Genomic DNA, 22,749 nt, shown 5'->3' on the forward strand with positions numbered 1-22,749 from the left:
CTCATCCATTCCTACTCCCAGTATGGTTCAGAGGTTGTTCCCCAGATGTCTTACGTATGGCAGGTTTGGGGCGCTTGAGGCTGTCCACAGGACAAGGACAGAGCCTTAAAATGATGGTGACGACGATCAGAATGGTACCAGTTACCACTAATGAATGTCCATCACATGCCAGGCACCGCCCACACGCTCTACATGCATGATCTTTCAGTCCTCCCAATAGCCCTTTGACGTGAAGGCCAAACTGGGTTGCATCCTGGCTCTGCCACTCCTCACCGGCTGTGTGACATGGGGCGAGTTACTTAACCTCTCTGTGCCTCAGTTTCCTTATCTATAAAGTGGGGGTGATGATCGTACCCGCCTCATAGAATGGTTGTGAGAATTCGTTAACACCTGTGAAGTGCTTAGGGCAGTGACTGGTAGGGAGCAGGCTCTAAGTGCCATTGCTGACATTGTTATTATTACTATCTCCATTCTACAGATGAAGAAACCGAGACTCAGAGAGGTCAAACGACTTGCCCAAGATCAGACCTCTGCTAAGCCGCAGAGCCGGGACTGAGCCGCCACACCCACTGCCCTTTCCCTTGCTGGCCCACAGTCCGGGCACCCAGGATTGCTAAATTACAGCATCTCCCAGCCGGAAGAGACCTTAGAGCTCACCCAGCCCAGCTCCTCTCGCGACACAGGAGCGATTCCCGCAGCCCTTCTGCCAGGAGGTGGTCCAGCCTCCGCTAGGACTGCAGGACAGGGGTCTCAGAGGGTCGGGGCCATACCTGCATGTTCACCTTTGTGTCCCCATGCCTGGCATACACCAGACCCCAAAGAGACTTGAGGAATGTGTGAAGGGGTGAACTAGGCGCTCTCCCCACCCCCGAGGTGGTCTGGTCATTGGAGGCCAAGAACCCCTTGTTTGAAGGCGCAGAGGCTCCACCCCCCACCCAGTGGCTGTCCCCACCACAGCCTCCTCTGCGACCCCCAACATGGCCCATCCCCTCACATCACCCCAGGATGCTGCTGCCTTTGCCTCTCAGGGTCCCAGTCTGTCCTTCACCCCCCCAGGGAAGCTCTGTGGGGCAGGAGATAGCCCCGGCCTTTCCAGGGCAGGTCAGCTTGGAGACACATCTGCCCAACGGCCATGAGGCAGCCAAGGCAGGTGAGTCACCCCCGCGGGCACACAGCACTGGAGAAGGCGGTGGCGCCAGGCGGCCTGGGTACCCCTCCTCACTCATCACCCCTCCTGGCACAGCCTCGTGGCTACCCCCTCCTTCAGGAGCCACCGAATCCCCTTCCCACGCCTCACTGCCCACCCACCAGCGACCAGGCTTTAGCTCCTGGGACCTAGCTTGGCTGGCCTGCTCCAGACTTGGTTCCCTCCCATGACCAGCTCCTCACCCCCTCTCATCTAATGCCCTCGCATCAACGCCATCTCTGCTTCTGACTAAGCTCACTCCAACTTTTAAAGGTTTAGTCTGGGACACTGGTTCTCAGCTGGGAGTGATTTTTGCCCTCCAGGGCACATTTGGCAAAGTCTGGAGACATTGTTGGTTGTCACAAGTCGGGGGTGTGCTATTGGCATCTAGTGAGTAGAAACCAGGGACCCTGCTCAGCCTCTCACAGCGCAGGGGACAGCCCTCGCGACAAGGAATTACCATGTCAGTAGTGCCGAGGTTGAGGAACCTGGCCTGCGAGATGGGAACAGTGACATGGTTCTGCCTTCCTCTCTCTCAGTTCCCTGGTTTGCTGTGTCCCCAGCAAAGCCTCGGAGCTGGGACACCTGGAGACGCCTCAAAAGGCCAGAGCAGCCAGCCCCCTGGTGGGTCCCAGAGCCCAGCTCCTGAAACCCTGCCCAAATGGCTCCTTCTTTTCTTCCTGGGAGAGCGAGAAGGTGGGCCTCACCTCCAGCCGTGAGCCTTAAGGACAGGGCCATGGCACACAGTAGGGGCATCATTCATGGGTGTTGAGTGGTTGCAGGAAAGCACATCCTCCTCAAGGTGTCAGGCAGCTAGAAGCATAAGACTCTTGACCACGGATGGGTTTAAACCCTGGCTTTGCCGCTTAGTAACTGTGCAACTTGAGCAAGTGGCTTGCCCTCTCTGTGTCTTGGTTTCCTCATTTGCCAAACGAGTTGAAGCCAATCATAAACTTAGCTCATAGGGTTGTTGTGAAAGTTCAATTTGAGAGTAAAAGTTCAAGTGTTAAATCAGGAGGCTTGTCAAGCTCTCAGAACAGTGTCTGGCTCCTAGTAAGTGCTAAGTAAGCATAAGTGATTTTTAAAAAAATGATTGATGCTCCATTTTCAGAGCTCATGGGCTGGGGTGAAGGGGGGGTGGGTAGGTATATCTCTTCCTATTCTGATGTGCCCCGCCAGACCCTCAGCCCAGCCTGCAGGATCCTCTGGACAGAGAAAAGTGCCCAACTTCCCATGGCACCAGCCCCTCCGAGCCCCTGGCGGGAGCTCAGCCACTGCAAATCCGTCTACCCTCTCTAGCCCCCCACACTTCAAGTCCCCTGGCTGGGGTCCTCAAGAAACCGCCTGAGAAAGGCGAGGACCCAAGTTTCCGTGATTGGCGGCTCTTCCAAGGCCAAGGTTCCGGAAAGGGCAGCCAAGCCTGGCTGGAGCCCTCTGGAAACCCTGCACAGCTGGCAGGGAGGGCGAGAGGGGGGTCAGCACCACGGGCCTGCAAACCCCCGGGCCCCTGGCTCTTACCCATAAATGTCCACGAGGGTCTCCACGCCAGCCACGCACACAGCGCTCGTGGGATGCTCCAGGGACACACGCACGATCCTCTGCAGCGACATGTTGGCCTCGGACCGCGCTGGGGCCACCAAAGCGGGCACTTCCCCACAGGCCCCTAGGCACGCGGTTTAAAAGACTCCGGCCCCGCCCCTCCAGCCGGGGATGCTAGCTCATTGGCTCCAGTCCTGGGAGTCCAGCCCCTTCCCGAAACCAGGAGCTCAGGATTGGCTGGAAGGAACCCCACATTTGCATATGAACCCTCTGCTCCCGAGGTTCCTAGGCAAGGGAGTGAATTTCTCGCTCTAAGGGGAGCAGGTCCCCACAGGCAGCTGGCCCGGGCACCGCGGCCTTGGAGGGGTGGTGCAGAGATGTGGGGTACTGATCTGGGCCCCTTCCTCACTTCCCACACTCATCCTCTTCGCCCCCTTTTCTGCGTCTTCAGAGACGTTATGGTTTAGTGGGGAGCTTCTCTATGCTGCTGGGGGAGCCGGTGGACGTGCAGATCCCCAGGCCCACCCTCCAGTCTGATCCAGCGGGTCAGGGGAGCTGCCTGGCATCTGGATCTTTTAGACGCACCCCAAAACGTTTTGATGCACTTTGAGAAACACCAGCCTTTTTCTCAAGAGCGCAGATTTTAGAGGCAGGACTGGGTTTCAGCCCTGCCTCAGCCGCATCCTGACCATGGGCACTTAATTGCTCTGTGCCTCGCTTTTCACATCTGAAAAATGGTTGCTGTGAGGCTTCAATGGGACAACATGGGCCGAGCTCTAGTACAGAGCGTGGCGTTATTTTATTACCGCTGTTGTTAGTGTTAGAAGCCTCTGGAAGGGAGAAGTGATGGAGGCGAGGACCCTCTCCGGCCGAGGGAGCTTAGAATGTCAGAGTAGAAAGGCTCACTTGTCAGGTGGGGAAACTGAGGCCAGAGGGGGCATTCGGGAGCTGGAACAGCAGGAGTGAGGGCTCTGGGGAAGGAGAGTCGGGCTCAGACCCACGCTCCACCACGCATCACCGGCTCTGTGGCCTTGGGGGCTTACGTCCCCTCTCTTGGAGCCTTGGTTTCCTCATCTGTAGAGAATGTGCCAAATCACCAGCCTCGGCAGAGATAATGGCGGGGACACGCCCTGCCCGGCGAGGCTCAGAGGTGCTGAACAGAGGTTTCCTGCCTTCGCCCTGGCCGTGCTGACAAGCTGAGGCAGGGCGGAGACCAGGACCCGCTCCTCAGAGTCGCCAGCTGGTGCACCTGCCGTTCAGGGGTCTCAGCAGGACTCTGAGACCGCGCCCCTCCACCCCAGTTTCTAGAGAGGAGGTTCTTCTCGGGGGATCGGCGGGGCTGCCGGGCCCAGTGACAGCTCCACTTTTTGGCTATAAAATGGCTTGGTGGCTGACTCAGCTCTGGGTAGGAGTTAGAGTTCAGGAGGAAGCCCCAGACCATCTCCCTAGCCTGCACAGCTGTGAGCACAGGTGGGAAATAGATGCAAAAAGAGCTGGGCTTGGGGCTGGCCTGGTGGCGTAGCGGAGAAGTTCACGCATTCCGCTTCAGCAGCTGGGGGCTCGCCAGTTCTGATCCTGGGCACGGACCTACGCACCACTTATCAAGCCATGCTGTGGCAGGCATCACACATATAAAGTAGAGGAAGATGGGCATGGATGTTAGCTCAGGGCTAATCTTCCTCAAAAAAAAAAAAAAAAAAGAGGGGGCTTCCCCCTGGGTTCTGGCCCACTGTGCTGGGGACAGGACCAGCCTCCCACTCAGAGCTCATACCTCCTTTTGGAAGGAGATCCATACCTTCACTTCTCCCCAGTTAATACCAGCTTTTAGAAACAGGTGTGTGGTTCATTCAGACTAAAGTGTCAATGACTGATGGGCAGCAACTTTTTGCCTCTTAGTCCACAACAAATAAAGTAAAAGAGTGAGCTAGTGGGTGTCAAAGGGTGCAACAGGAGGCAGCAGCAAGTGCAGGATGAGAGTGGCGATATTCTTGGGCCCCTGAAGTCAGACCACGGGGGCTGGGGAACTTAGCAGCTTTAGAGGCAGGAATGAAAGAGAACCGTCATGGCCTGTGGCCCTGGGCACCAGCCCTGCCGGGAATCTCCCACCTCCACCGACAGGACCCAGCCTGCCTCTGCCCTGAGAGATGGAGGAGATAGTCCAGGGAAGGAGAAGAGATGCAGAGGAGGACCCGCCCCTCCCGATACCCATCTCAGCAGGGCAGTCAGCTTCAGGGCAACGAGCAAGTGCCAACTGTCCTGCTGAATTGGCCTGCTGCCCGGCCTGGAGGCTCTCCCAGCCAGGTAGGGGCTGCCCATGGCCAGCAGAGGTTGAGCCAAGGAGCTGGTGGGATTGTGGGTGGAACTGGAAGCAGGGCCTGCGCCCATCACTTCCCACCCCTCCTGCCCACAGCCCAACCCACAGAAGCTAAGGAGGCTGCCCTTGAAGAAAGGCACATCAACGTTTTTATTAATCAGAGAGGAGGTGACCAGTCACCCGTAACATTCTCACGGGGGACATCAGGGCTCCCCAACAGCCTCAGCAGCAATTCCTGGGCTTCCCCGCCTCAGTGCCACTCTGGACAGCTGGGTCCCCACCCTTCCGCTCTCTCAGCTCCTCCCCCCGCACCTCCCCCAGCCCTTTCCCTGGGGGGTCCCGCCCACCCTGGCTGCACACCCTTGGATGAGCAGAAAGTGCACAGGCTGGACCAGGGGCTTGTGAGTGGGGTTCCACAGAGCCTTCTGGAACGGGAGGATCCAGGGACGCGGCCCCCGCGCCTTCAACCGGAGCCGTTCCGGTTTCATCAGTTTTGGTGTTGGGTTTCCAGGTGAGCCTTGGTTTGGTGAGTGTTTGTGGCTAAGAGTCTAAGAGCAGCTGGCTCAGCTGGGTCTCACCAGGGGCCCCTGAAAACCCAGAGGGCAGAGGCCCAGCGGCTCCGAGCCCTGAGACAGCCCGCAGGCCATGGGGCAGGGGCAGGCTGCTCTCATGTGCCCATGCTCACCCCGCAATGGCCAGGCGCCTGCCTGTGCTCCGTCTGGGTGACCTCACCGGCCGGCTATTAACCCCTGTGGAGGCTTCCTCTTCCCTTCTGTGGGAGGGGACAGGCCTGCCACGGGGTTTACTCATGGGTGGAGCCCAAGCTACCCGCAGGGTCTCGGACCAGGGAGCCCTCCCCTCCCACTGCCTGCAGGGTGAAGGGGACTAATTAAAGACTATTAAAGGAAATTAAGCCCCACCTTCAGAGATAACCTAATGGCCCCCGCCCCCTGGGACAGGAACACCCTGGAACAGCCGGCCCCCTTCAATTTCGGAGTCCCAAACCCAGAGCCCGGGAGCCGAGGACGCAGCGGCCAGGCCCCAGGTTTTATCATCCTGCCTTGGCCTCCTGGGCCATCCTGGCCTCCTCCCCTCTGCCGGGCCCTCTGTCTGCGCTCCTCAGGCTGCGTTTCGGCCTCTCAGTGTTTTGAAGCTGGAAGCAGCCAGCACTCGTAATTAAAGGCTTCCCAAACAGGTAACAAGCACCTTCTGAGGACAGAGTCTCATATTAAATGGGGTTTTGTTGCCTTTTCTTTTTAAAACAGGCCCCCAGACGCTGGGTTTTCCTGTCCTATTTGCCTATGTCAATACGGCAGAGGGCTGCTAGGAGGTCACAGCCTGGGGGCCCCCCCGCAGGAGGAGGTGGCTGGTGGAGAATGACGTGCCTCATGTCCCCCTTTCTGGTCTTATAAGAGCCACTGGTGGCCTAGACCCAGGGCCCTCACGCCGGAGTCCAGGCTCTCTGGGCCCCGTTCCTGGTGCAGACGTGGGGTGTCAGAACGGAGGAAGAGCCATTTAAAGCGGGGCACCTGCCAAGGCCGCGCCGACCATGTGGGTCTTTTCCAGAACCTCTGGGCGTTGTGGACGGGGAGAGGAGAGGAAAGAATGAGGGCGGTCCTTCTCGGGCTGGGCAGGCGAGGCCTCATTCCGGGGGTGAGGCTGTACAGTGTCCATCCCGGTCTCCCGGTGCCCACGGTGGCCAGTGGGTCTGCTGGCACTTGGGAAGCAGTGCCCGAGGCCCCTCCAAGAGGATGGAGGCCAAGTGGAGGTTCCTTGCCCTGCCCTGGGCGGGGCTCCCTGGCAGGTGGGCAGAGAGGAGGGTGGGTGGGGAGCAAGCTCAGGGCACCGTGTTCCACCACTTGAAGGCAAAGGGCTGCCGGCGCACGTTGGTGCCGCAGTGGACCTCCCCGAGAAGCTTGTGGTAGGATAAGTAGTCATCGATGAAGGTGCAGTGGAGGCCCAGCGGCTCCAGCAGGGACCGCACCTTCTCCTCCAGGCAGCAGCGGCCATTGATGACGGGCCCGAAGGGCTTGGGGATGCCCAGGTGCTGGCCCAAGACCACCATGTTGACCTGCAGAGAGAGGGCAAGGGGAGCCCAGTTGGCTGGGGATGTTCCATAGATGGGGACCCCGTCTGGGCTCGCACTCCGGCGGACCCATCCCCAGGGCCTGTCCCATCCTTGCTAGCATCCCTGGGCTGCCGGGGCTGGGCTCACTCAAGAAGGAGGTTCTACGGAAGCAGAGAAGAAATAGATCCATGATTGGAAGTGAGGATGAGTGCCAGGTAGGGTTGCCAGTGAGCAACATACGTGGTAAGTTTATACGAATTAAACTCACCCCTTCCTCCAACACTCTCTTCCATCTATTAGGAAATTGTCACATGATAACAATTTCATTAGAGTGAGATTCTACCATCACCTGCCAGAAATGTGTACAAGTATACCCATCCACAAGGTCTATCGTGTGAATGTCCTCGGAGGTGTGGTGCACTTGTGCAGTATACAGCTTGCTCAACTGTCCCTGGAAGACCTGATAATTGTTACCATTTATTGAGCATTTTCTATGTGCCAGATATACCATCGCTAAACCTCACAGCCTCCCTCTGAGGCCTGGGCTTGGATGGGTTAAGAAACATGATGAAGGCCACACAGCCAGAGGAGGGGGAGACTAAAATTTGATCTGGGTCCGATTCATGCCAGAACCCATGCTCTTTATTCTCTGCCAGAGTGTAGCACTGTGGCTGCCTGGGGGGGCTGAGGAGTTGGGGCTGGGAGCCCTTTGGGGGGCACCTGGGTTTGTCTGGTGGCACCTCTGCTTCCCTGGCTTGGGGCCTAATGCTGGGCAAGGGACATCCCCATGCAGGGGGTGGAGGTTTCTTAGGGGAAACCCCAGCCCCAGACTGACTGCCAGAGGAGCTGCCCTGGGCGCCCAGACCCGCTGCCCGGAGAGTGGTGCTGGTCATCTCAGTGTGACGTGGGCTGCCCTCGACTCTCTGTCCTCACACACTCCATGCCCTCAAGGCTGCCCTGCAGGGCCGTCCCAGCTGGGGCCAATGTGAAGCTGGAGGCTCCCAGGGGTCAGTCCCACGGCCTCAGCCCTGAGCTCCCTAGACACCCACTGATGGGCCAGAACCTGCTAGGGCAGGAAAAGGGCGTGCCGAGGGTCAAAGGGCAGCGAGAGGAGCCAGAAGCTGGATTCAGGACTGTCGCCATCCCAGGTCGCTTCCTCCTGCATAAGGACTCAGGAGACTGGAGGCCGGCCCACTAACCCGCTGGGGGGCCTCAGGCAAGTCAGCCACTGGCCTCTGAGGGCCTCAGTTTCCCTATCTGACAAACAAGGGGGTTAACTGAGAGTTCCCTAATGGCCCTTCCAGTTAGGTCATACCGGGGTCCTCTAGCAGGGCCTGGGCCGAAGCTGGGAGACTCCCACAGAGGTGTGTGTGTTGAGGAGGAGGCTTCGGGCCAAGGCCACAGCCCCAGGACGGCTGACCAAGGTCATGGGCTCAGGCCCAGGCCCTCCCCCACCCTCAGCCAGAACCAGAGCCAGGTCACCCCTCAGAGCTCCACTGCCCGACACAGTGGCCACTAGCCATGCGATTGCTGCAGACTGGCTTCCTTTCCCAAGGGGTTCATGGGCACCATGACCAGGACCCATAGCATAGCTCAGGCCCCTCCCTGGGCCCAGCCGTGAGATCACACTCTGCTCAGCTGCCTGTCAGGTGCCTGAGTTAATGACAGCCAGGGAGACAGCTGCCACCTGCCCCACCTGCCCGACTCAGGAGCCCCGCCGGGGAGCAGAGCGCGCCACTGAGGCCCAGAAACGGAAGCCCGAAACATTTAGAACCAAACCACGCTTCCTTTTTCCATTTGGAAAAAAAAGAAACCCTTAGTCGTGGGGGCTGTCCTGTGCCCTGTAGGATGTCTAGCAACATCCCTGGCCTCTACCCACTGGATGCCAGCAGCTCCCCCCTTGTTGTGGCAATCCAAAATGCCCTGGGGGCAAGGTCACCCCAGTGGAGAACCACTGCTGGAGATGTCCTAAATCTGTGCAAAAAGCAAACAAACACACACCTCGAGGTCGGCAGGGCCCCCCCGGCCCCGCTCGCCTCTGGGCCTGTCTGCCCTCGGACAGGGAGTGCTTCTCCTCTGGACGCCCAGCTCTCCCCCCACCAGGACCCTGCCAGTCCCCAGGGACAGGAAATGACCCGTGCTCCCTCCACAGCGCTCACCATGTCGGGGAAGAAGGCTTCTGCGTAGGAGTCCTTCAGGGAGAAGAGCTGGGGGATGTCGATGATGTCCCGCTCCGTCAGGCCCAGTTCCCGCTTCAGCACCTCCCGGTTCCAGTCAATGCATTTCTACGGGGAGGAGAGGCAGCCAGGGATCCAGGCAGGATCTTACGCTCGCTGAGCGCCTGCTCTGTGCCGGGCCCTGCACACGGCCCCCTTTAGCTCCTTTGGTGCTCACAAAAGCTTTGTGCCATTGCTATGCCCAGACGGGGAAACTGAGGCTCAAGTGAGGTGCCCAAAGGCACAGAGCTAGGAAGTGGTGGAGCTTGGGTTTGGACCCAAGCGGTTTCTGGTTCTAGATGTCCTTGTGACTACACCACACTGTCCCAGCCACAGCATGGCTTTGCTCCTGCCCATCTTGGCACCTTAGGAGAAGGTGCCAGCGCCGCTGGGGCGCAGCCAAGAGCCTCCCACCTCCTGTGCACCAAGCACGGACTCTGCGCCAGGCCCTGCACCGCATATCAGCCTGCCCGGTCCTGAGACCCCCTTCTACCTCCCAGGCCTCCTTGACTCCCACCCGCCCCAGCCCTCAGCCTGACAGGTCCCATTCATCCACCGCATCTCTTTTATCTCATCAGACTTCTCAGGTGAGAACTCAGTTTTGCTTGCACGGAAACCAGTCCTTTACCCAGAGCAGGACAGGACCTCCCTTATCAGACTGGCAGGGCTGTGTCTCTTCCGTCAGACTCTGGGTTCCCACAGCCGGAGGCCCCACCCACCCACAGGTCTCAGCAGCCCCAGGGACAGTCAGAGGTCCAGGGCTGAACCCCTCACCTCCACCCCAGCAACTCCTGGAGCTGCTTCCCTCTGGAGGGTGGGGGACCCCTGAGAGCAGGCAGCAGTCCCGCCCCTCACCTGGATGTGGAGACTGTCCTTCTGGAGGCGTCTGTCTGCCAGCATCTCATTAATGCTTCTCTTCACCTGGTGCTCTAACCCTGCAGGAGGAAGACGACAGTACAGGGGCCTCAGGGAGTTCTGCCGGGGCCACCTGGGGCTGCATAATCCGGGCCAGGATTTCCCTCCCACCTCAGTGCCAGCTTCCGAAGCGGGGGTGGGGAAAGCCAGAGGGGATGGGAGCAGACTCTGGCTGCAAGTAAATACAGGTAGTGGATTGCTGACTCCTTGGGAAGGGACTCCTGGGCCCAGGGCCTAATAATCACAGTAAAGCTATTACTGAACAGCCGCCATGCTGTGGGCTTTCTACTGAATTTATTATTAACCTTCAAAACAATGCTAGGTGGGGTTAACTATCACCCCCAAGTCAGAGAAGAGGAAACCCGGGCGCTGAGAGGTTCAGAACACACCCCTGACCTCACAGCCAGCAAGAGACAAGACAGGATTTGAACCCAGGCCTATCCGGGCCAAAGGCTATGCCACCTGCCTGCCAATGCTCCACTCCTCAGGTGGGAGCACTCAAGCCTGTGGCTGGGGAGGGGGGAGGTGCTCAGGGGGCCACCAGGCCCTTGGAGGGTCTCTCAATTCCCGGAGGAGGGTCCACAGAGGGGCCCTGACCGCCAAGCCTGGCTTCTCGCCCTCGCTCTTGAGCCCCTGGCCCTGCCACGCCCTGCTGCACAGCCCTGGGCCACCACTTCTCCTCTCTGGGCCTGCTTCCTCTTCTGTGAAGAGGGCAGGGGGCGGGAGAGCCAACGCTGGGAACAGGAAAGGGCTGGCACAGAGGGGCATGCCATGCCGGAGTGCTCATGGCTTCCTGTTCCCCTCCTTTCCTGGGATGGGGCCAGGAACCGCCCACTGTGCACAGGGGCTCACCCTGCCTGTGCCTGGGGCAATGCTCTTGGCTCCCGGCTCCGATCCCTGGCCCAGCAAGGGGAGAGCTGTACTCCTTTGCTCGCATGGAACATGTCGGGAAAATTAGTGATGTCGGACTCTGAGCTGAGAGACCCGCAGACAAAGGGCCTGCCGTGAGAGGCATCGACAGTGCCCGGGGCAGGCAACGAGGCAGCAGTGTCCCCAAGGGGTGACCGGTGACCAGGTCATTGGCACTCACCATCAAACTGGGCCGCCTCCCCGTAGCCCTGCTCTTTCTTCTCTTGGAACAGTTTGAGGCAAGCGCTGGGGCTCGCCAGGAGCAGCCGGAAGCCCTGGCACAGAGTGGGGAGAATGGCTCAGTGGGCAGGTTCCCCTGGAGGCAAGAGACTCCAAACTCAGGAGAGGCCTGAGTCTGGAGGCCAGAGGGTGCATGGGACCCCCCTCTTTCCCTCAGTCCCACCCACCAGCCACAAACAGCAGGCTGTAATTCCCCCGGTCCTGGGAGCTGGTTCACACCTCCAGGCCTTGTCCGTGCTGTTCCCCCTGCCTGGAGTTCCTTGCCCACGTCGTCCACTGGGAACTTGGCCTCCCCTCCCAGGCAGCTTGCTCCCTGGGGGCCCAGCCCTCCCCGGCCACCAGTGTCAGGGGGTCAAGCCGTGTGGTCAACAGGCTGGTCCAGAGCCCGTTGTCTGGGTGTGAAGCTTCCCCTACCACCTGCAGGCTACTTGACCCTGGGTGAGTTAATCGCCCTTCTGAGCCTCAGTTTCCTCATCTGTAAAATGGGGGCAAGGATAACAGTACCCACCTTATGGGGTTGTTGGAGGATTAGATGAATTAAAAGTGTACACACAATAGGTGCTCAGTCGACGTTACCAGTTATTACCAGGGTCATGCTCGGGTCTGGGGCCAGGGGTTTGGATCAGTGCAAACATCCAGTAAGCGTGAGAACGAGTGTATGAGTTGTAAACAAATGAGAGTCTTCCTAACCTGAACTCTGACCTCCTCCAGGAAGGCCCCCCAATTCACACCGCCTGTCCCTAAGGGTGCCCTGACTCCAAGCTCACTGTGGAAGGACACAGGTGGTGAACTGGTTCCAGGTGGCTTTGCCTTGTCCCATCCCATCAGGTCGGGGAGGGGCAGAGGTGGCTCAGGCAGGAGGAGAGGGGACGTACCTTCTGGTCGGAGGTGGGCACAAAGCTCAGAAACTCGTCCACGTGGCCCACGGAGAGCCAGTCGGAGTAGAGCTCCACGGGCGCCTGTACCTGCTGGGCCTGCAGGAAGTCCCGCACCACCTTGGCCATTCGCCTCCCACCAGACCTGGCAGGAGGGAGAGAGCGGGCTGTCACCTCAAGCTTACTGTGTGCTGTTCCCCGCAGGCCCTTCCTGAGCATGCTAGCCCCTGTCCAGGCCTCATGACAACCTTCTGAATGGGTCCTCTTTTGTCCCCATTTCCCGTCCCCAGCCCCCAGGTGCTCCCAGGAACTCACTGTCCATCTCGACCATCATCCCGGAGAGTTTGTCCCTCCCCCACCCCAAAGCATCCTCCCCAAGGCCAGGAAGTTCTCGCCTGCCCCTCCCCCAAGAGGAGAGCATTCCACTTGCCCAAGGGAACTGGAGCCTCGTCGCTGTCCCTTGAACATACCAGGCACATTCCTGCCCCAGGGCCTTTGCACTGCTCTTCTCTACCAGGAATTGTTGCCTACTCTCCATACCCCATGGTTCACTCTCTCGCTTTGCCAGGTTTGACTCAAATGTCACCTTCTTTCTGTATCAGGCCTTTGAAAATGGCAACAATCCTCCTCCCAGCTTTATTTTTCTCTACAGCATTTGGTTCTCTCTGGCGTATTTGATATCTTGCTGATTGCCTTGCATCCCTCTAGAACGTGAGCTCACTGCTGTGTCTCCAGCACCTCTGGCAGAATAGAAGCTCGAAAGATTTTCATGAAGGTTAGTGATGCTTTTGAAGAGCTGTGTAATGTCTGTGGTCTGTATGACTCAAATATGTCACAGACGAGGACTAGAAGGGAGACTCAGCAAGTGGTGACACATGACAACACTGATTCGATTTTGGGGATGGGATCATGGAAAATATTTTTCTTGTATTTCTGTTGTTTGAATGTAGTGCTGGCAATTTTTAAAGACTTTAAAAATGGTGAGATGGTGGATAAGAGCTGGACTTCAGAAACTGTTCGTGAACAGAAAGTGGCAGGAATCAGAAACGTGTGAGGCCGAGAAGGGGCGGAGTCCGTCCGCCTGGAGGCGGGGCGTGGACCAGGCGACTCCAGCCCTGGCGGCAGCAGGCCTGGTCTCTCAGTCAAATCAGCGTCGCCACCAGGAGGCAGAATTGCTCAAAGATCATTTTAAATGTGGGAAGCGGAGCGTGGAGAACCCAAGACAGAAGAGAATGGATGTGGCATTTGTTGAGCACCTACTGTGTGCCTGCCTGAGGCTCCCCACACTAAGTATTGTGTTTAATCCCCAGGAGAACTCTATGATATACCTACAAAGAATAGGTCCAGGTCATGAGCTGACCTAGGTCAACTCTGCTCTGCCAAGCTCTCTGATGTCGTCCTACCCGACGCCCCTCCATGCTCACTCTGCTCCAGCCACACCGGCCTCCATGCTATTCCTCTAATGTCTCCAGCACACTCCTGCCTCAGGACCTTTGCACTGGCTGTTTCCACTCCTTTGCACATTTTCCTCCCCCAAAACCACATCTTTAACACCCTCATTTCCTTTAGGGCTTTGTTGAAATGTAAGCTTCTCACTGAAGCTTCCTTTATCTAAAATGCTATATTACTTACTTATTTACTGTTTGCTTATTGTCTGTTTCTCCTTGCTAGAATGTATGTAGGTTGTCTGTTTTGTTTACTGCTGAGATCAGAAGCCAAGACAGGAACACAGGACAGGGCCTGGTGTTAAATTTGAGTTTGGGGCCCAGGGAGGAGACCTGGATTCTGACGATACCACTAACTAGCTGTGAGGTCTAAGCAGCAACCGCCCCTCTCTGAGCCTCAGGACTCCGTCTGTCCACCAAGGGCCTTGCTCCTGTTTCAACACAAGGGCCAATGGAGTGGGGCACAGCTGCACTGGCGACCCCACTCCTTCCCATCCCGGGTCCTTGCTCTGAATCTGGGAGCTTCCAGAACGTATCTTTTATCGCCAGCACTGGGCTCCAGTCCTGGCGTACGGGAAGTCTCAGTAAATCTTTACTGAATCGCTAAATGAAAGCATGAATAGGTGCATTCACTTCGCTTTTTTGAGCCTCAGCTTCTTATCTGTTGAAAGGGATGATAATAGTCCCAACCCCACAGGGCCGTGGTGAGAATAAAGGAGGTAACCTGGGGGAAGCGTTCTGTTCGTGGCACATAGTGGGTGATCAATAACTTTTGTCCAGTGAGTTCCAACCTGCTTCAAAGCAGACTCAGCGGGGGGGACCAGCGACCCACACCCAAGCGCTCGGAAGGTGGCTAACATGGGTTCTTCATCCCCGGTACTGGTGATTACACAGCCAAGATGGGGATTCTTCATGGGCCCATTTTACAGACAAGGAGACTGAGGCATGGAGTATAAAATAATTTGTTCAGGTAACAATGTATCTGTCTTGTCCACTGACACATCCCTGGTGCCTTCAACAGCGTCTGGCACTTAGTAGGCATGCAATAAACATTTGTAAAGGATGTGCCAGGCACTGTGCTAAGCCCTGATAAGGTGATGGACCCAAAATCACATGGCTGGTAAGTGGCGGAGCCAGGACTCGAACCCACGTCTGTCTGATTCGAAGCCTGGGCTCCGGGTCCCTCCCCACAGAATAACTATCCAGAGGCCCCAAGGTCCTTCTGCCCCCAGGGCTGCGGGCAGAATCCAGCCCCAGAGCAGTGTCTGGACATGAGTCACCAGCAAGGTGAGCGCTCTCCTCTGGCCCTGGCCAACCTCAGCCCTGGGCACCCGGCTGTGCACCTGGGCCTGGTGCCAGGAAACCTCACCTCACCTCACCTGACCCAGAGCCCTGAGGACGCCAGGGTCACCACTTGAGGCTGGGTGGCCTTCCCAGGGCTGCCTGGCTGCTCTGGGCCTAAGACCAGGTAGTCAGCCAGGGCGTGGGGGACAAACTGGGGCACACCTGGGCTCCATGCCAACCCCGCACAAATGAGAAGGCAGCCAGTGGCAGACATCACCTCCTCGCGGGAAGCCGGGGGCCCGCCAGCATCCCCGGGCTGCACACCCCATTCTTCCGTTGCCCGGAGGCGGGGTGGGGGCCCATCCAGCCGGGTTTAGCAGGTGCTGTCACCTGTCTGCACACTTGCCCCTAAATACCTGGTTTCCTGCCCAGTGACAGCTGTCCAGGGTGAGGCCCACTGAGTCACCTCTGTCACCCGGTATCCTGGCCAGCCACTGGCTCACCGGCAGCCACGTGGTGACCTCTGGGCCCTTTCAGACTGTTGCTAGGACAGCAGCTATCTGCGGAGAGGTCAAAGGTCCATCTCCTACCTCTTCACCAGGTGGCATACCCCCTCCCCAGCTCTTCCAGTTTTTCAAAGAACAAGAAATCTGGCTTTTTACTTGAGAACTCCGGAGATATGTGTATATATCTATCTCTCTATATGTATATGCACACACATATATATAAAATGCTGGTGACTATGAAGCTCATAAAATACTAGGTGGGCAAGGGACCATGGGCCACTACTTGTGGGTTTTCTCCTAATATTCTGTGGCCTTTCGAAGCTCAGATTCTAGGGCTCTGAGTCTCTGATTCTAGACTTCCGTCGAGGAAGCTAAGACCACTTTTCAGACTGGAGAACTGTGTTTGTGGTGAGCTAGTCGGAAGGTGGACACTGCGGTTGGTCCCGTGTCCTCTGCCACCCTCCGCCCTGGCCTCTCACTTGGGGAAGCTGCTGCCGATGAGGACCCGGCCCAGGGGGTACTCCTTGCCACCCACTGTCACCGGCGGGCTGACGTCCAGGTTGCCGAAGGCGTCAAGGCCGGAGGCGCCGGCCAGCAGGATCTCCCGAGTTACGTATCCAAAGTCGGGACCCTGGAGAAGGACCAGCAAGAGCCCCCCGAAGGAGGGGTCAGTTAGGACGGGCGGGGACAGCTTTGGGGGCAGGGGGTCGAGGCCAGGGAACCCCTGCTTCCTGAAAAACACGCTTTATCCGCTTTCCCAAATCTCCCTGTTCTCTGAGCACTGTCCAATTAAAGTCCACGCCAGTAACAGAACGACGACTAGAAAATCCCCAGATGTTGGGAACTCAGGCAACACACATCTAAAGAACCCACAGGTCGCAGAAAAACTCCAAGTGGAAATTAGACAACATTTTGAAGTGAGAGGTAAGAAAAATATAGCACCTTAAAACCTGTGGGGTGCTGGCGAAGCTGCTAAGTGAAATAAGTCAGAGGAAGAGAAATACCACTTAAATGTGGAGTATAAATTTTTTTAAAAACCAAATTCGTAGACACAGAGAACAGATGGGTGGTTGCCAGGGGTAGGGGGTGGCGGGCCGGCGAAAAGGTGGACAAAAATATAAACTTCTGGTTACGAGATAAGTAAGTCCAGGGGACATGGTGTACAGCATGGCGACCACAGCTAATGCCGTATTGTGTGTTTGAAAGTCGCTGAGAGAGAGGTTTTAAAAGTTCTCATTACAAGAGAAAAAAGTAGTAACCATGTGCAGTGATGGATGTTAACTAGACTCAGGGTGGTGGTCATTTCACAGTGTGTACCTATATCCAATCGTTATGTTATGCCCTTGAAACTAATGTGTTATATGTCAATCATATCAATTAAAAAAAAAATTGGAAGGGAGGACATGATGAAGATGAGAGCAGAAATCTGAAAAGTGGTCCAGCGGGGCGAGCCCAGGGCTAGGGGTCAGGACCCGGCTGATGCAGACCCGTCCAGCAGGGCTCATTGTCAGCTCCGCTGGGACTCCTTCCTGATCGCTCCAGGCTGGGGCGAATGCCCCTGCTCAGGCGCCCACACGTTCCAGGACTTCCCCATCACAGCCTCTACCTGGACACTGGCATTGTCTGGGCGGTAGGAGAGTGGGGGCCCATAAGCAGACAGGGGTGGTGGGCTTCTGGACCCAGGCCCACCTCGAAAGGCGGTTTTGCCTGGTGGTTGAGCACGGGGGCTGTGGAGGCAGCCCTTCTGGTTTTGCATCTTGGTGCCACCAATAACTAGCTGCATGACCTTGGGCAAGTTACTTAACCTCTCTGAGCCTCAGTGAAGAAGGAACAGCATTAGCACTTATCCATAAAGGGCCACGTGGATTAACTGAGTACCCGTGGAACGTCACGGGGGCATGCCTGGAGGTCAGCACACGGTCGCTGGAGCTGCTCTTGCTGCCCTCCTGTGCACAAGAGGCAGCGTCGTGCCTGGCACACAGTAGGTGTTCAGACAACATTCGTTACCTGAAGAGAGGCCCCAGCTCATAAAAGCGAGAGCCATGAGGGCTCAGGAAGGGTGCGTTCCCCCCAAAAGGCAGTTTGGTCTCCCCAAGACTGACCCTTCTGTTGACTCCCTGCTAGGGGAGAAGGGCCCCGGGGAGACTTTGCCAGCCTGCTCTTCCTAGAAGGGGGGGGGCACTTTGCATTCAATTTGCATATCATTTACATATTCTGCCACACCTCCCACTGACTGCCCAGTTTGCTGGGTCCCACTGCCTCTGTCCTTTTGCCCCCCAAAGGACCAAGACCAGCAGGCAAGACTCACTGGGGGGCCCTCTGGGAGGAGCCACCCGAGGGTCCCCTACTCTGCCCCTTGCCACATACCAGGATCCTCTTATAGGGGAAATCCTTCAGGCCTCTGTTTCGGGGGGAGTCGAAGACCACTGGGAAGGATTTGTGAGGGGCCTCGATATAGCCGAACTCCATCTCGTCCTGGGAGGGGGAGGAAAGACCACCGTGACCTCCTCTGCGTGTGGTTTTCAGATGGGGGACGCCCTCCCGGCCTGGGGCAGCAGACGCTCCCCAGACCTGGGAGCGACGGGGGGCAGGGGGCAAGGGGGAGGGGGAGGTGAGGCCTCCTGGGACCACAGCCGGGAGAGGACTCTGGGACCAGAGCTTCTGGAGGGAAGCAGGACTGGGGTGATGCAGGCAGCGGGGAAGCGCTCCCCTGAGCTGCATGCCCCCCACCCTGAGCCCTGGCACCCAGGCTGGCCTGGCAGCTTTCGGGAGACCCAGGCCCCCTTCCCCAAAGCCGGGCTGAAGGCCCGCGACACAGCCCTCCCGGCTGCCCCCGCTCTCCCAGGGTCTGCTCCTGCGCCCACCTGGATCCAGCGGTCATTTCGATTTTCAATCCAAGGGCAGATGATCAGCCTGCAGTTGGCTTTCAACCCCAGGTCAGACATGTCTTCCAGAAATTTCTCATTTGAGCCATGAGAGTCTCTCACACTGCAAAACACAGGGAGAAGGAGCTTAACAATGGCCTCTGACTGTGGCCTTGGCCTCAGGGCCGGGTGGCAGGGGCATGGCTGGGGCGGTCTTGAGCCAGCCTATGCTGGGCCCTATGTGGCCCCTGAGTCCAGGGGTTCAAACAGAGTCCCTGCCCTAGAGAGGCCCACTGGCTAATGACAGAGACGGATAATGTCCCCAGATCACATTGCGGGGTAGATCCCAGGTGAGGGGCCGGCCCAGGGCTGTGGACCCCAGAGGCAGGACACTGCAGCCAGCCCGGGCAGCCTGGGAGGAGGGGGCCTGTGGACTGAACCTCACTGGTTAAGGCGGTAGCGAGGGGGCAGGTCGCCCCATGTCCTCCTGTCCCACACATCTGGCTTAAACAGAGGAGTCGGGGTCGGCGGGGGGGAGTTGTGAGCAAATGGGAAGGAAGAAATCCCTTCTGAACACCTGCAGGCACCTGCACCCAGGGGAGCAGAGTGAACCTGTCTGGCCACCCTTCCCAGGCTTGGGCTCATGTTCTAAGTCAACCGTGGTCTGACCTCTGATCCAGGGGCCTGGAGTGGCCTTGTCAGTCAAGGCTCACTCGGCCATCAAGGGGCCTGGCAAGGATTCTGAGAGATGACAGACAGGCCAGGGACCTGGGCTGGGCTGGGACCCAGTGGCTCCTAGACGCTGGGTCCCACATGCTCTGCATGCCCAGGAACATGTCCACTCAGGGCGGGGCTGGCCTCCTGCAGCCGCCAGCAGTCTGCACAGAGCCTGGCCGCATGCCCAGACTCAATCAGGGTGGGCAGGGGCCATGGCCCTAGAGCTGTGACCTCAGCTAGGGCCTTAGCTGCTCGGGGCAGGTGGGGCTGACAGGCCCAAGCAGCCTGCCACTGTCCTGCACCCAGCTTGTGCTGGTGGGAGGCCTCGATGAATCCATCTCGTCTGAGTGAGGGCCAGCCCCAGACACAGCATCCTCCTCCTGTCTCTCCGAGTCCAGAGGTGGCGGGAGAGCTTCGGGAGCGGGGAGGCCTCACCTGCACACGTACAGCTCCAGGGGCGGCTGGGTGTTAGGGGTCATGATCCAGGGGGCCATGCGGAAGGCCACGGTGTCTGTGAAGAGGGGCACCTCCGGCAGGGTCTGGGGGGAAAATGAGGACTCAGTGGGCCCTGCAGGGAGCCCCATCAGGCCTCAAGATGCCCCCCCAAGCCTGCCCAGCCCGGGATCCTCCAGACTGGTCCCCCAAACCCTCCGCCTTCATCCCAGCCCCCAACACTTTACATACCCCCGTGTCCACCAGGCTGACGCTGAGGGAGACCAGCCCCAAGAAGTCAGCATCGGGGAAGGTGAGGCCCTCCACGTAGAAGCTGACCTTCCGCTCCCCCGGCTGCCGCCTGACCTCGTAGGACAAACGCTGGGGCCCCAGCACTTGCTTGTAGTCTGAGAGGGAATTCCCACCTAGGGGGAACCGGAGTCAGGGCCCAGCGCTCAGACAAGGGCGTGGGGCTGTGAGGACAGGAGGACAGGAAACACGAGGCCAGGAATCCAGGGGCAGAGCCACCTTCATGTCAGATCCACATGAGCTCCTCTCCAGCTCTGCCACGTGCAAGCTGTGTGACCTTGGCTCAATGACTCAACCTCTCTGAGCCTCAGTTCCTCATCTGTAAAATGGGCTAACACACATTCCTTATGAGGTCAGTGTAAGCTTTAGACCAGATCAGGTGATAAAAGCAGCTGGCAAAAAGGTAAAAACAACCCAAATATCCATGAACAGATGAAGGATAAACAAAATGTAGTATATCCATATAACGGAATATTATTCATCCATAAAAAGCAATAAAGTTTTGATACGTGCTACAACATGGATGAACCTTGAAAACATTATGTGAAGAGAAAGAAGCCAGATACCAAAGGCCACGTATAGTATGATTGCATTTATGTGAAATGTCCGAAATAGGTCAATCCATGGGGTCAGAAAGCAGATTAGCAGTTGCTTGGGGCTGGGAGTGGGGGAAACAGGAGTAACTGACAACATGTACGGGTCATATTTGTGGGAGGATGAAAATGTCTTGGAACTAGATACAGGTGATGGTTGCACACCATTGAGAATATTCTCAATGCCCCTGAATTGTTCACTTTAAAATGGCTGATTTTATATTATGTGAATTTCACTCCCATTTATTTTAGTTATTTATAACTTTTTTTTTTTTTTTTGCTGGGAAAGATTCGCCCTGAGCTAACATCTGTTGCCAATCTTTCTTTCTTTTCCTCCCCAAAGGCCCAGCACATAGCTGTAGGTCCTTCTAGCTCTTCTGTGTGAGCCGCCACCATAGCATGGCTACCGACACACGGGTGGTACGGTTCCACGACCGGGAGCTAAACCCGGGCAGCTGAAGCAGAGCACATCGAACTTTAACCGCGGGGCTGTGAGGGCTGGCTCTCACCCCAATTTATTTTCAAAACCGCCTGGCTCGTAGCAGCTCTGCCCGGCCCTCTTCTCCTGTCCCTGACGGTTGTCTGGGAAATGGCAGCCCAGCACGGGCGCAGTCACAGCAGGGACGGTCTTCAGTTCACTCACTGAGACTCTGCTTGTGTTCTGGCGTCACAGAAAGTGTGAGCTGGGCCTCTGCCCAAACTTCTGCAAACCTCTGGTGCCCGGGAAGGAACATTCCGGCTCCTGCCAGGCTCATTTAGCCAGAATGACAAGTTCTGGGTGAGTTTGAACAGAGGGAGGTGAGGAGGAAGAAGAAAGACGAAGGAGAGCCTCTCGCTGTTTGTGAAAATGAGAAAGGGCACCTGGGGGTTAAGGACGGGTATATTTTCTCAAGTCGCAGACTTTGATTGATTCTCTGGCGGAGCAGCCGGCTTCTGAGAGCAGCAATGGACCTCAGCCTGCTAGTTCCTGCACCCGCCTCACCCAGCCTGGACGGCGCTCGGCCCGCGTCAAGAGCTCATTCCACGCAGACTGGCCAGAGGGCGGGGGGCGAGGGGGGCAGTGGAAAGACAAGGGGGTTGGCACTCGAGAAACCTGGGTTTGAATGCCTGCTCCGCCCCCAGTGGGTTTTGTGACCTTGAGACAATGAATTCATGCATCTGAGCCCCGGTTTCCCCTCTGTAAATTGGGACTCGTTTTCGAGCCTCCTTCTCGGGTGACGTGCTGTGTACTGACGGAGTGGCCCGTTGCCAGCTGTAGTGACAGTTACGAAGAGATGACGGAAAGAAAGGAGAGACACGGATAAGAGAAGAAAGAAAGAGTTTGGGAAGCAGAGGATGGAGCAGGGAGGGAAGAGGCCCCACCAGGCCACTCACCCCTCGCACAGAAGACCCGCAGTCTTTTGGAATCAGAAAATGGCACGTTCAGGACCAGCTTGTGGCTGTTGAAGAGCTTGTCAGGGCCGTCACAGCTCAGCACCATTGGGGACATGTCCTGCAGGTCTAGAGAGAGTGGCACCCTTGAGACAATCCTCCGTCCACCTCGTCAACAGGCTCCCCCCACCCCCCCAACATTTTTACCACCCCCCGCGAGCACCCTGGACAACCCCACACACCCTTCCATCACTCACCGTCCAGTGATGTCAGCTGCCTGTCGGCGAGGTCCAGCCCCTGGGACCTGAGACTATCCCGGTCACAGTTCACCAGCAGGACAGCCCCATAGCCCTCAGGGCCCCAGCGCCAGGTTTTCTGCGGCAAACAAGAGGTCTTGGGGTCAGTGGGAGCCAGGGAGCTCTGGGAAGGGTTTCTGAATGTGGCTATGGCTGGCTGCTTTGTTAACTTGGAGACTTTTGTATTCTGGGTTTGTTTAAAGATTTAAAGAGGGATCATAGATTTTGGGACTGGAGCTCCAGGCCTCTAGACCCATAGCTACCTCAGTCTTGTGCAGTGAACAACCTGTGCAACCATATAGAGTGGCCCCGCCCAGCCAACACCCTGGAAGAAGAAGGGTGATGTCACCATACTCAGAAATGGCCTTCGCCAGTCTGCTGAGCTTTGGCCCTGCCTGGGGGTCAGAGGCTGCCTTGCCCTGACCTCGATGGGGCTGCAGAGTCCCTGGAGACCCTCCCCAGCCCAGCACTCTCCTAGGGCCTGGCCCACAGATGCCTCTGATGGCCACCCACAGTCCTGCCGTCCCCGCCTCGAGGGCCGAGCTGAGGTGGGAGAGGTGGCTGGAGCTCTGCCTGCGTGATTGCAGCTCTCCCTGCCGCACCCCTACTTTGTCCTCACCAGACCCCGCGAGGCAGGGCTCTCTTTCCCCATTTCACGGAAGAGGGAAGA

General features: G+C 57.6%; 2 protein-coding genes across 3 annotated transcripts in view; both read right to left on the reverse strand.

The window, feature by feature from the left end:
• Nucleotides 1-2,858, reverse strand: part of PADI3 (peptidyl arginine deiminase 3) — a 31,699-nt gene extending 28,841 nt beyond the window's left edge. Inside the window, exon 1 of the mRNA XM_001488029.5 lies at nt 2,705-2,858. Coding sequence (XP_001488079.2) covers nt 2,705-2,796 — 92 coding nt within the window. The 5' untranslated portion in view covers nt 2,797-2,858. The remainder of the gene's footprint in view (nt 1-2,704) is intronic.
• A 2,307-nt stretch (nt 2,859-5,165) lies between these two features.
• Nucleotides 5,166-22,749, reverse strand: part of PADI1 (peptidyl arginine deiminase 1) — a 34,549-nt gene continuing 16,965 nt past the window's right edge. For both annotated transcript variants that reach the window (XM_023635654.2, XM_023635655.2), the window contains exons 5-16: nt 22,041-22,158; nt 21,787-21,912; nt 19,763-19,935; nt 19,514-19,617; nt 18,362-18,485; nt 17,865-17,972; nt 15,977-16,128; nt 12,263-12,407; nt 11,329-11,422; nt 10,179-10,258; nt 9,267-9,392; nt 5,166-7,110 (exon numbers count right to left, since the gene is read on the reverse strand). In XM_023635654.2, coding sequence (XP_023491422.1) covers nt 6,877-7,110; nt 9,267-9,392; nt 10,179-10,258; nt 11,329-11,422; nt 12,263-12,407; nt 15,977-16,128; nt 17,865-17,972; nt 18,362-18,485; nt 19,514-19,617; nt 19,763-19,935; nt 21,787-21,912; nt 22,041-22,158 — 1,584 coding nt within the window. In that variant the 3' untranslated portion in view covers nt 5,166-6,876. The remainder of the gene's footprint in view (nt 7,111-9,266; nt 9,393-10,178; nt 10,259-11,328; nt 11,423-12,262; nt 12,408-15,976; nt 16,129-17,864; nt 17,973-18,361; nt 18,486-19,513; nt 19,618-19,762; nt 19,936-21,786; nt 21,913-22,040; nt 22,159-22,749) is intronic.

This window comes from Equus caballus, chromosome 2 (genome assembly GCF_041296265.1).
Source record: "Equus caballus isolate H_3958 breed thoroughbred chromosome 2, TB-T2T, whole genome shotgun sequence".
NCBI classification, from domain to species: domain Eukaryota; kingdom Metazoa; phylum Chordata; class Mammalia; order Perissodactyla; family Equidae; genus Equus; species Equus caballus.